At 38.7% G+C, this 13,360-nt stretch overlaps 1 protein-coding gene across 3 annotated transcripts in view; it reads right to left on the bottom strand.

The window, feature by feature from the left end:
• Positions 1–214: 214 nt before the first annotated feature.
• The window catches only part of LOC134534738 (integrator complex subunit 1), a 122,690-nt gene continuing 109,544 nt past the window's right edge, over positions 215–13,360 (bottom strand). For 2 of the 3 annotated variants that reach the window (XM_063373241.1, XM_063373243.1), the window contains exons 30-37: positions 12,736–12,893; positions 12,235–12,353; positions 10,225–10,375; positions 9,105–9,297; positions 8,225–8,349; positions 3,729–3,922; positions 1,749–2,027; positions 215–406 (exon numbers count right to left, since the gene is read on the bottom strand). In XM_063373241.1, coding sequence (XP_063229311.1) covers positions 291–406; positions 1,749–2,027; positions 3,729–3,922; positions 8,225–8,349; positions 9,105–9,297; positions 10,225–10,375; positions 12,235–12,353; positions 12,736–12,893 — 1,335 coding nt within the window. In that variant the 3' untranslated portion in view covers positions 215–290. Of the gene's footprint in view, positions 407–1,748; positions 2,028–2,405; positions 2,786–3,728; positions 3,923–8,224; positions 8,350–9,104; positions 9,298–10,224; positions 10,376–12,234; positions 12,354–12,735; positions 12,894–13,360 lie in introns of those variants that run through there. The other variant, XM_063373244.1, reaches the window with a different exon arrangement.

Below are 13,360 nucleotides of genomic sequence, written 5' to 3'. Positions count from 1 at the left end.
TACTTAGAAATTGAGGGGTTGTAGTTTACTTTACACCACTGTTAACATCCTAAACTGATGTTAGTGAACCACTGGTCATTAACTCATTATCAAGAAAATAAATATCACTACAATTCACCAAAAATGATTCCTTGTTTGTTAGTTGCTATAATGAGATTTTTGATTTCAATAATAGTGATTTTAATTAGGTTACAGAAATCACAACGAAACAAAGTAAAAAGCTCTGTACTATTTACTGTCACTTATAAATATGAATTTTCATACAAAATACTGAATGGAAAGTACAAAGTTCAGCAGCCGGTCTGGGTGTTCAGCAGAGCGACTGTTTTACTGATGTGCGAAGCTGTGCATATCCTGGAGCTGACTCCCAGAGAGAACACTTTCTCAAGCAGCGGCAGCGCTTGTTCTGCAAAACCAACAGAACACAAGCAGTCCGCTACAGCACGTTTAATTCTCTAATTAGTGGCTTGTATGCATTATTAAAATAAAAATACTGCTTGGTGGCATTTTTCAGATAATTAACACCGTAGAATAATAATAATAATTATTATTATTAAATAATTAAAATTAAATACCAACATTGGTTTTCAAAGAATCTTATTTATCTTATGCAACGAACACTTCTTTAGGCAGTATATAAAAAAGTATATAATTATGAGAAGTTTTCATATTTTAAGAAATTAGTTAAAATAATAAACATATGAATTGAAAATGTAAATAACAAGATTAAATCCTCCCCATCAAAAAAATAATGTAGTAATAAGAGATCCAGCTGCTGTGATTAATTCCTTTGGTAAACACTTTTATGACCAGCTAAATGATAAGCAGTTGCAACCACAGATGCATAAATATGAAACTCTTTTGATGCCACCTATGACACACCATTACCATCAGCCATATTCTTTGGGCAATCAAATGTCTAAAACCAACAAAAACAACCCAAGTAGATGGCATTCTCAACTTTATTATGAAGGGTTGCAAGGAGATTTTACTCATATGTTCAATAAAGTCTATCAACTGGAATCTACCCAATTTTTTGCTATTATTCCCTCCGACAGAAAAAAAAAATTAATGCCTTCCTGAAATTTTTCCCGAAAGTCCGCATACCGTACACCCCTTGAAAAATCATTAAGTAGCATGTTAAAAGTTTCAGTCGTGTAGACTTTTTACTCTCGTGTGTAAAACTGTTTGCGCTGTACTTCATGTGGCTGACAGAGTGATCATGACGTCATGAACTATTGATCACAGCGATACGATCTTGACATGGAAAAATGTCAACGATACAACACTGTTAATTTGCACTTTTTAATTACACAAAAGCCAAAGATTTATGATGCGATGTTCCGGACAGGTTGAGACAGCTAATGAAACTAAAACTTCCCATCAGAAACGAATAATTGAAAAAAAAAAAAAAAATTGTTCCGATTCAAAAATTTGAAATTGAATATACAATTATCCTATTCAAATTCCCTATTTCTGGGTACTCACAGACCCCTACCTACTGGTACCGTTTTTTCGGGGGGGGGGGGGAAGGGGGGGGGGGTTATGTTTTTCCAGCTTTTTTTCCCAGTGTAGATGGTTTCACACCACACTATGGTTCAACTAACCAGTAAATTATATCTTGAAATTTTTTTTTTTTTAAGGCTTTTGACAATGGTTAGATCATTTGCTAGGTCTTCAAAAAAAATTTCCAGCAGTGGTTGCTGGTAACGGCTGGGATGATACAGAACACGGCGACTGTACTGCACCTTGTGCGCAGAGGACTATGTCGGGCAGGCGGTCGAGGGCGGTGTTGAGCACGTCGGGCTGGTCCGAGCCCAGGCAGCGCAGGTAGGCGGCCAGCGCGGGGCCGGCGGCCGCGGCCACGGGACTGTGCCTGAAGTGGCGCGCCACCAGCGTGTGGGCCAGGGAGCGCACGCCGCCGGCCGGCGACAGCAAGAGCCCCGCCACGCCCTCCACGAAGGCGTCCAGCGCGGCCGGCTTGCGCACCGACAGGTGGTCCAGCTCCTGCAGCGCCGCCAGCACGTCTGGGGGCCCGCACGCCCGTCACGGCGACACAGTCATGTGACGTGGGTTCAATTATCATTCTCTCACTGTTGTATTATGTTCTTACCAGCGGCGCAACAACAGGTTGGGGGGGGGGGGGGGCAAGGGTATTTTGTCCCCCCCTCCCTCAGAAACCTTGAAGTGGGGGCAAACGGGGGGCAAAGAAAGTGCTGTGTAATCAATTTTTTAGATAGTAAAACTGCTTAAATAGCACCATTTTCCCACCTTGAAATACAAAATTTCCCCGGGGTATGACCCCCCCCCCCCCCCGCTTCAATAATAGGAGGGGATCGATGATTCTTTATAAAAAGGTATATTGCCCCCCCCCCCCCCCTTTAGGAAATTTAGTTGTTGCGCCCCTGGTTCCATACTACATATAAAAAAAGTTTTACAGTAGGTTAGTTCATTTGTGTATAAAACTCACGTGGTTTACTAATTTGAAAATTTTTTTTAACCACAACAAAAAAATTAATATTAAAATAACCCTTTATTCATCTGTTGCAATGGTAAAACCCCAAACTATAAATACTGATTTCAATATTATCATGTTTCTTGAAATCATGCCAAGCAATGGCTGATTTCATCCTCAATTTCCTGGATGGTTTATGCTAATGACATCTTTGTCGATAAGTAGTAAAATCAAAATAAATAGTACATTTACTTATCTGTTTCGTTTTATTGGAATTTCACATATTTGCTGACTGCGACATCATTAGAGATGGACTCGCACAAGCGTAATCTATGGAAATTGGAGAGGAAATTGGTTGTAGCCTACAGTAAGGAATAAGGCGCAGGGAGTGATTTCATGCTGTGGGTTCAATCTCAACCTCCTCCTGAACAAGAGTCCTTTATTTTATAACTGCACTACAACACTCTGAAATTAGTAATTGTTAATCAAAAAAACCACATCCTGGCAACAATCTGAGAAGACATTCTTGAAAGAAGCAGTTTTCAGTGCATATAAAGAAACAAATATGGATGCAATTTAAAATTCCTTGAGTTAAGCTACGAAATGGAAATCACCAAATAGAATAATGCAGTAAAAATTTTCTTCTTGTTTAAAATTTCGTCCTTTTGCATCTTTTCGTCCAGTCTTTTCATAAGTGTAATGAAAGGGTTTCAATGTATAAGTTTTAAAGATATATAGATCAAAAATTAAAAAACAAAAAAAAAACTTATGGATGCAATTTTGTTTAATTGCCATCACTGATTCGCTTTCATAGTTTCGGTGACTGCCCACAGCAGCCTGCTATACAATGTTATACAGGATGTTTTAAGCATTTTCTGAATTGCTGCTAATAAAAAAGATAAGAATATTAAAAAAAAATTTAGTGCATGTATTTATTACAAGTAAATTGAGATCACACCAGAAATAAAAAATAAATTGATTTCTTTCAGTAAAGATTAGTAAATCATGATGTTTAGCTTATAAGAAAAGAAGTGTCCAATAAGCAAGAGCTTAAGGATCATTTTATTTTATTTGTTTTCTTTTTTTCATCTTATCGACAGCTTGGTCATTAGAAACTAAATCTGAGCGTTAATGTACTAGACCACTAAAAAACTTATAAAAGTACTAGATCTGGTACGAAAGTACTAACTGTGGACACCCTGATTGTAGGTACCATCTCATCTCAGTACTAGCATGTGGTGTCGCAGGACGGATGGACCGAGAGCTGACTCACCTTCGCCCTGCATCTTGCCGAGCGCGGCGTGCAGGGAGGTCCAGTGCAGTGGCGGCTCTGGCTGGGGGGGCGCCGGCGCTATCGCCGCTGTCACCGTGACGTCGCCCCCTTCCTCCAGCGAGGTGCGCGGCAGGGAGATCCCCGACAGCAGGTTCCTCACACTGGCCATGTTGGGGTGGTGGATCTGCAACTCACTGCCGGCACAGCGGTCACAAGGTTCTTCTCAAAGGTCATTAGAACGAATGAAATCACGGCTTGACGTCTCCTCAACAGCGGTGCCATCGGACACTTAAATGCTGAAATCACGATAGCGCAACGGCACCACGCGAAGACGGCGAAACTACAGCGAAATATCAGGGCTGTTACGACAACTTGTTTCCCGATACCGATTCCCAATATCTGATGCTGCTATCAACATTTACAATCACTGGCCACACTTGATGCGTGCCATGTACACAAGTACTGACAGACGTCAGTTCTCATCGGCCCTCCCCTTCCCCCATACGTGCTGTTCGTGGCTGTGGCGCCGGCTGCCCATCTCTATCAGCGCCCGGGTGTGGGCAGCTGCATGGTCACCATCCCAATACATGCCTGGCTCAGTGCTGCTGCGTGTGACCTGGGACTCACCTGGGGAGGGAGGCAGCACCTCTTCCTCTCCCTTCCCCGCCTACCCAATCAGCACTGCTCTCCCTTTCCATATGTTACCCTCCTGGCGCAGCAGCAAAATCCAATGATTCGAAACTTGTCAGGGTTACTGTTACAACAACCCAGCGAGTTCTGGCCTCCCGATACACAAAGGCGACCTTCAGCTAAGAGAGCCTGCCCGTCGCTGCTGCTGCTGCTGCCACCTGCCTGTCACTGATTATAATGGTGCCCTGTCTTGAAAGGCAAAGGTTCTGAGCTTCTGACCATCAGTTTATGGACGTGTCATGCCTGTCATTGAAAGGGAACTGCTGGTACCCGACAATATCCAGACGTGTCGACTCGTCTGTCTACAGATGCCTCTTTGTGGCATTGTGTGGCCGGCGCAGCAGTAAGTCTTCAAGATAATCGCAGGCAGTTCTGCCTCCAGTCAGTTACGTGTCCTTTTAACAGTTGGTACTATAGAGGCAGATGTCAGTATACATTACGGGGGCCAGATTTTGTGATTTGTGTTGGGTACAATAAATTGCCTTGCACCGGACATTGTCTCAAAGAACCATCTGCAGAGTGGAACCTTGTGAATACTTTGGAGGAAAACCCCTGCCATGTCAATAACCCTGGAAGGGGCTTCGTCGCAACACCCACGCTTCTCGTGACTTGGCCGTACCTCCTGAAATTCCACCGCCTTGTGGTGAATTGGCCATTGAGACCTGGATGAACATCTCAAACCTCGTCATTCCCTTTCTGAGGAAGAGAGCTGCAGAGTAGAGCAGCCGGCATTGGGGAAGAAACACATCTTGCACTATATGAATAGTTATTGGAACTTTTGTTTTTTAAATATGTTTGAGAATATCATTATTTTATCTAAAAGTAAATTCAAAGCAAGTTTTTTTCAAACTGTGCAGCACTTATTTATTAGGTAAACATCTTTATTTATATTTAGTTGTAGTGAAACAATGCCTAAGTTATTAATTTGTATGATTTGCGTTCAAAAATGTAGTTAAAATTATTGAATAAACCAAACTATAACAAATATACATACATAGAAATTATTTTTTAAAAATTCAAAATTCTGAGTATATTTTTTATTTTTTCTGATATCTTCAATACCTGTGCCGAGCTGAATACCAGCAGATATCCTACACCAATATTGGGTATCGGAATGGTCCTACAAAATATCACGTGATTGTAACCATACGTTTTTACCCATGCGACAGCCAAAAATAAACAATTGCATATTAAATTAGTCTTACTGTTATACATACACCAAACATATGACAGCCATCAATGCTTGCAGGTTTCTTTTAATAGATATTTTTGAGAGAAATTTGTTTAATTCAAATTTAACATTCAATTGTAAAAATTACTGTGCGCAAACCATTTCAGAGATTTGACAGCTGAATTTAGTAAACAAAACCTTAAAATACAATAATAATAATAGAATTACCAATGCGCCTGTTTAACCATCTTTCAAAAAGAAATTCTGAAACACATTTCAGTAACGCCGCAACAGTGTCGCAATGGATTTAAAAACTATTTTTAATCGGGAAGCCTGTCGCATCCTTAATTTTTGTCACGCTGACGTCATATATGCGTCAAACTTGATTAGTTAAAAATCTTTGCTTCGCCGCTATCATTCTATTGTGATTCTAGCAAGAGATGAGCTCGCAATACAGTAGTTAACAGACAGGAACAAGATTATATGGTTTTATTTTTATGTATTCTGTTTATTCATAGCTATAACATATTATCAAACAAATATGGCTCTTAAATGATTTTGACTAATATATTGTATTTTTACAATATAATAATTATTAATAAGCATGTTTAACCATTCGGAACAATAAAACTAAATTGGCAAGTATTTGTGTGTTAAGAAATTGTACCGTCATAATGTAACACTGAGTTACTAACAACAGTTGTCTAATACTAATTAACTGAATGCATTTTAGTTTATAAACGAAACATAACCCCTCTTTCTTTTAACGTGTATCTATAGCATGTTTTCATTTGATTCTTGAATACCTGTCAATTGCTTACTAAAACATGAATTTACTAATGGAGGCTGGAAAATTTAATTATTTAATATGTAATTATATAAAATAAGATATTTAATAATAGGTAACTCAAAAATATATTCTTAATGAAATACAAAGTTAAAAAACAAAAATTTAAATATAAAAATTTGCGACATTTTGTACATGTTTATAATTCAAGAAAGGGAATTCCAATACCATCTTAAAGCATGCGGCTGCAAAAATTTACGGTACCAATAATTTATACAGAAATGCATGCCATGTGGTTGCTTTGCATGTGAAACAGTAAAAGTAATTTATGTTATATGAAGTCCTATATTATTTGGTTATTATTTTCTTTATTAAATTTTAAAAACTTTACGTAAGTTAATTAAAAAATGTCTCCATCACAATATTACAAACATGTCATTGCAGTTCAAGCAGATAGTATTTTCCGTTGTTTTTAGTGGTAACCATGCTCCAAATAAAGCAAGTTTTTGTTTGTATCTAATTTTACCGTATTGGTGATATATTTACTTACGATGTATTATATTCAAGAACGTTACTAAAATATAGGATTTTTAAGTTAGATATGTACAGTTGGCACACGTAGCTAAGAAATAATGATAAAAGTATGTAGTAGTAAGAAAAGTGAAAAGGGTACTGGTGGAATTTTAGGTTATAACAGGCACTTTCATTTTTAAATAATACTGGCCAAAAATTAACTAGCGTATCATGAATTGGCAGAAATGCCGATTCAACTAAATATCAGCAAAATCTGCTTCTGCCGATTCGTATCAGTACAGCTCTAAAAAAATTATACATTTTAATTGGCCACTATGTTTTATTGTTATTAAACTCGTTAGATTGTCAACAAGACATTATTAAAGTGTATCAAAATGAACTCCCGTCACTGGTGAATGGCAGAAGCTGCAATCAAGCAGGAAGAAAAAAGACAACCAAGTACGTATCTGCTGATTCAGCATTCAAAACAAAAACATCCTTTGTTCTGTCTACTTGCTCTCGCACTAAAAGCCTTCACGGCCACAAGACTGGTACTTTACATCACAGTCTCTCTCATTCCTCCAGCACTGAGTGGCTGAGTTTTTTCCTCACTCCCACCCCCTTCTCCAATAGGATGATTTTACCTTCATATAACATGCTAGACAGCCTCAGCACTTCCATCCCGTCAACCAAATTTTTTACAGCCACAGATTTTCAAGCCAAACAAAATGACTCAATGACAATAATATTCTGAGGGGTTAGGTTTTTTTTCATTATTTCATGAATATAAATATCTACTCGCTTTCAAAAATAAGTATTAAAATTAGCTGATCTGAAAATATTTTGTGCAAGTAGGTTATGAGTGGGATTATTTTTTTTATACATATATATAATTGCACCTAGTGACACAAGAAACAACTGTGCTACTTGGGGCTAAGTGGCTTGTTTGTGGTCTAATTATGGTTAAGTGGGGTGCTGATGAGTCATGTTAAACAAACACACCATTTATTAGGGCATACTGTATCTTTGGTGTGACTTGAAATTGTGTGGAGGTTAACCTAAAACTGAGAACCAAGAACCGAGAAAAGTAGAATCGACACATCACTAATTCATGGGATATAATTTTTAAGTGAAGGCATCTAATTGTAGAAATAGTTTCACTTAATTAATGTGAAAGTCTTATTCCCTCAGTAAAGAGAAACATAAATCATGTGTGATTTATTATTTAAGGACTATGCAGACAGGTTTTTATTATTTTGGTATCATCAAAATTTAAATGCTGTTCTGCTTCTGTTAAAAATCTTGCACTCTACAGTTCTACACTAATATACTCACTTCAGTACATTAGAATATTTTTGGAGAAATCGGGGCGCACGGTGTGCATCATGACAAATGTATGCTTGAAGAAAGGCTACAAGACGATTCAGCAATGGAATGAGATCCTTGGATGGACAATGGTACTGAAAAAAAAAAAAAAAAAGGAACCAATAAGGTCAACCCTTTTGAATTTTAAGATTCTGAAAAATATAGCATGGTCAAATACAATTATACATACATTGTCATCTATACTAAAAAAAAGTTAATACTACACAGTTTTCTGTAAAGGCAACTATGAGATTTTGTTTAAAATCTTAAAAGGTACATTTGAAAATAAGATGTAAACATTATTTTTCATGTCTGTTTCAGCAAAATTCTTACCATCCTTATAAACAAATACATCTCTTGCACATAATATTATTAAAGCATATTCTTGCTCTCACTCAGGTTGGTTTATTTTTAGATTTCCCCCTCCTTCCTCGCGCCATCGCAGCGCAGCAGATATACGTCATTTCCAGCACCAACCGGGCAGGCAGCAGATGTACAATAACTACGCTGCTCAGGGAGCTTCACACCACTGCCAAGATATTTTGATTAAACAAATCAAACTCACTCCTGGAATTACATTTATTAAAAACCAACATGGCTTAGTAATTTATGCACATACTGAACCACACAGTGCAGTTTTTATATATCCAAAGTGAAAAACTCACACAAGAGTTGCACAACCTTTTTTTTTTTTAAAAACTAAAAATCAGTATAGAATGTGTGACCCTTGCATGGGTAAATACGGTAAGATAAAAAAAAATGGTGAAAAATAGGTTATTAATTCGGGCCCTCGGATTAGTACCAAAAATGATAATCTGGCTCTGGCCATCACTGCCCTAGACACACGCACCTTGTAGAGGGAGAAGAAGCAGTTCAAGACGTCCTCGAGCCCGGTCTCGTGCTCCGGGAGGAAGACGTGTGGCTGGAGTAGCTCCAGGATGCCCATCACCTGCTGGAACAGGTTCAGGTGGTTCCTGGAGCGCAGCACCGAAACGTCCAGGTGCGCCCGCCCCCTCAGCGACGCTGCCAGCATGGGCAGCTGCCTGCAACCGTCACAACGCGCGACTTCAACAACCTGTGCTTCGTCAACAACCAGGGGTAGCAACAACAGGGGGGGGGGGGGTATTTTGCCCCCCCTCTGAAACCTTGAAGCGGGGGCAAACGGAGGCAAAGAAAGTGCTGTGTGATCAATTTTTAGATAATAAAACTGCTTAAATAGCACCATTTTCCACCCGGACCCCCCGCTTCAATAGGAGGGATCATTGATTCTTTATAAAAAGGTATATTGACCCCCCCTTTGGAAATTTAGTTGTTGCGCCCCTGTCAAGAACAACCTGTGTGGTTACATCATTGTGATGTTAAAATAGCAATTGTTTGTGTTTGTATCTGGATCGTCACATAAATGATAGTGAAATATAATTAAATAAAACCTTAAACATAAAAAAATAAAAAACTTAATAACAAAAATACTTGATCTCTTTTGCTACTGAAAAAAAAAAATTACAATACAGAAAGTGTAGCAGTCAGCTCCAAGCAGTCAAGGGTTGCTGGCAAAAATAACGACACAGAGAAATAACAGACAATTTGTAAATATTTGTTTTTATGAGAATAAAAAAATACATGGCACTTTGAGTTTTCAATTTTATTAATGGTAGCACCAAATAAAAACTTCTTCGACCACAAACACGCATTGCAGCAAAGGAAAACACCCCATTTGACAAAAGTTGCATGCCTCAAGTAAGCAATAATTCATAAATTCGAGATAAGTAAAAAAAAAAAAAAAAAAAAAAAAAATACACACAGTTAAAGAGTCAAACTGAACTAAAACCATAATATCAGACAATCTTAACTCATTTTGCTTTTTACCTTACACTCCAGTTACCTTTTCTAATTTATGTTTCATAACAACTACATTTCTCTTTAATTTATTTATACTTATTGATTTTCATAATGTTAAGTTTTACAATTACCTGAGCACTAGTAAGGGATGGGTGGATGCCATTTTGCGAGCCATCAGTTCATACTCCTGAGAACGTCGGTTCCAGTCTTTGCTCTGCAGCGTGGCAGTCAATGCTGACAGCACATTGTGGGACATATGGTCCAAGCTGCTTCGACTCCACCCTGCACCAAACACGTCTTGATATTCTACACATGTTATGGAAATAAAATCACAATAGGAAGTTAAGGATAACAAACACTCAGTAGAAGAATATTTTTTAATTACAGTAGAACCCTGTTATAACGAATCTGAAGGGAGTAGTTTATATGTTCACTATAGAGGGGAAACTTTATATCTGGGAAAACTTTTATATTGACAATACATACTCAAAAGCAAAATCTTAATTACACATTGGCCTAAGCCAAGAAAAGAACGAATGAAAATACTCAAAGCAACAGTTTTATGAGCAAATGCAGATATTTTTAATGCACTACACATGTACAAACTTTCTATTAATGGTTCTTCGAAATCGGCGTATTTTCCATTTTTCAGGCATTTAATACTCTGTGACGTATTCACAGCTTGAGAAAGAAGTTTGTTCAGCTTGTTTAATATTGTACTTAATGTGGATGTTGCAATTCCCAGTTCCTTTGCTATTAACACGTGCGGGACAGTGGGGTTGGAGTATATCTTTTCAATAATGTCCAGTTTATCTCGCACAGATAATGCCTTATGTTTTTTACCGCGTTTTTCATCCCTTTTTATGTACATATTTCTTATTGAAGCACATTTGCAGCTTAACACGAAATTCTTTTTACCGTCAAAAGTAAATAAACGATAAGTAACGAGTTTGGCGCATCAAAGATCACTACGTATCATTTAGTATTGCAGTTGCTAAAGCTGGAACAAATTTTTCTCACTTTCTATGGAAAAATTTAGTCCACAGAGTTCTATCTAGTGGTAGTCTTACGAACCTTACTCGATCAAAATGTCTGAAACGTTAACAATAAAAATGAGACTTAAAAATATTGAATTTGCTGCTATAATGTACATACGTATTTGTGTGGCGGTAATTTATGCTTAATTTTGATAACATATTAAATGTACACGCGTTCGCCCATTCTTTAACTATGAAGGGAAAACTATTTTTTATTTTCACCAAACTGATCACCATCTTTGGCTACACGTATCCTACCGAGGCCACTCGAATACGACTTGTTTATAATATGAACAGTGGACAATCGAGTAGCGTATTGCGGAGAAAAACTTCAATGTGATTCAGAATAGACGTTTTGTGAAAAAACTTGTAATTAAATGAAAATATTTGAGATAAACGTGCATTATGTCGGCAAAATTTGTTCGTGGTACACGGGAAAACGTATCAACATTGACAAAAGTTGTGCGCTATATCCAATAAATTAATACATAACCTCACATCATTTTGCCGGGACTGAGACGGAAATTCACAATAAACGGGAATTCATTATAGGCGGGTTCACTATAAACGGGTTCTACTGTATATGTCAAGAAGCTCACCTAGTCGTGGGTGTATTTGTGTTAGTGAGGCGGGATGATAAGTGTGATGTTTGCTGGTGCTTCTAGCATGGTATCGCCTCTAAGCATGAGAGACTGAACTAGAACGCAGTCTTCTCATTGTGCATAGGTCAACTATGATATCTGAGTCATAACCATAACATATGATAGAGATGTGAAGATAAAGTTCTCCTGCAAGGCCCACATTGAGTGTTTTCAAAACAAAATACAGAAATAAAACTACTCATCCATCCTCAGTGCATTCTTAAATGTTTTCCAAACACAGATAACACTTGAATATCTTGAACAGTCTTCAAACTGCGTGGTTTCTACTGAAGCTCTGCACACTGTATGTGTGGCCCTGGTAGGCAGGACTCTAAATGTTACCCAACTATCCTCGTTCCAATGTACAGTACCACTCACAAACCAAGAATTTATAGTTTTCAATTTATTTTGTAGATTTATTTTTTTAACTAAGCTTGACCTGCATGTCTAAAGCAACACTGACCTTTCAAGAACGAATCTTGCACCAGAATGTCATTTTCCGAGTCATTGAGGTGGTGTTTCACCGCTGGAATGTGAAGGTACAGATGTAACAAAAATTGTCGAGCTGTAGTTGCCTTGTCCCTGTTGACACACGACACAAAACTAAAAAAATAAACAAACAAGAAACTTGTTAAAAACATAATATTTCGCTTACATAACATCAATCTAGCATATTCTATTTTAACCAAAAACATTTAGTTATTTCATTACTTATTATTTAAAAATTATTTTGCAAAACATGGTGATATGAATAAAAAATTTTAAAATCTGGGTGATTGTTCTCCCTAATTTTCAATTCTGTGAAAGTTTTTCCCTGACCATTTTTTATATTCCCTAACTTGTCCAGTTTTCCCTGTCTACTTTTGTAAGTTCCTTAACTTTTCCCCATTTTTCCTGACTACCATCGAAATGTTTGACACTTCCAGTTGTCCCCGACGTGGCAGCCCGGGGCGAGGGCACGTACCCGGTGCGCCGGAGCAGGTGCCGGGCGACCAGCCCCACCTCGGCGTCCCCCTCCAGGCACTGCAGCAGGAGGGGCAGGCGGGACTCCAGGCCGCCCAGCGCGTCGCCCGCGTCGCAGCCGTGGGCCTCGTCCAGCATGTAGTCCACCAGGGTCAGCAGCTGCAGCAGCACGCACGTTACCACATATGGCTCGGCACATTCCATACTCCGGCACCAACTCTGATCCCCACCGATCACCTCGACCAGTGGCGTAGCCCAGGATATTAGTGTATGGGGGGGTGTTTGAGGAAGCATGCCCCCCCCAACCCCCCCCCGGGTATTAAAGCGGGGGGGTCCGGGGGTCGTCCTCCCCCGGGAAAATTTGGATTTTAAGGTGTAAAATAGTGCTATTTTAGCAGTTTCCGGTACTTAAATTCAAATACAGTATTGTAAAGGTAAAATTTTTTATTAATTTTAATATGAAATTTGTTTGAGTGAGGAATAAGAAATTAATTAAAGATTTGGTGCTAAAGAAGGGGGGGGGGGGGGGGGGGTGTTTGAACCTCTAACCCCCCCCCCCTCCCCCCCGCGCTACGCCCCTACCTTGACCACAAAGTCGCATCACCGCACGGCCGGTGATTTCAGTT

This window comes from Bacillus rossius, chromosome 8 (assembly GCF_032445375.1).
Source record: "Bacillus rossius redtenbacheri isolate Brsri chromosome 8, Brsri_v3, whole genome shotgun sequence".
Lineage (NCBI taxonomy): Eukaryota > Metazoa > Arthropoda > Insecta > Phasmatodea > Bacillidae > Bacillus > Bacillus rossius.
This window is presented reverse-complemented; position numbering and strand designations above follow the sequence as displayed.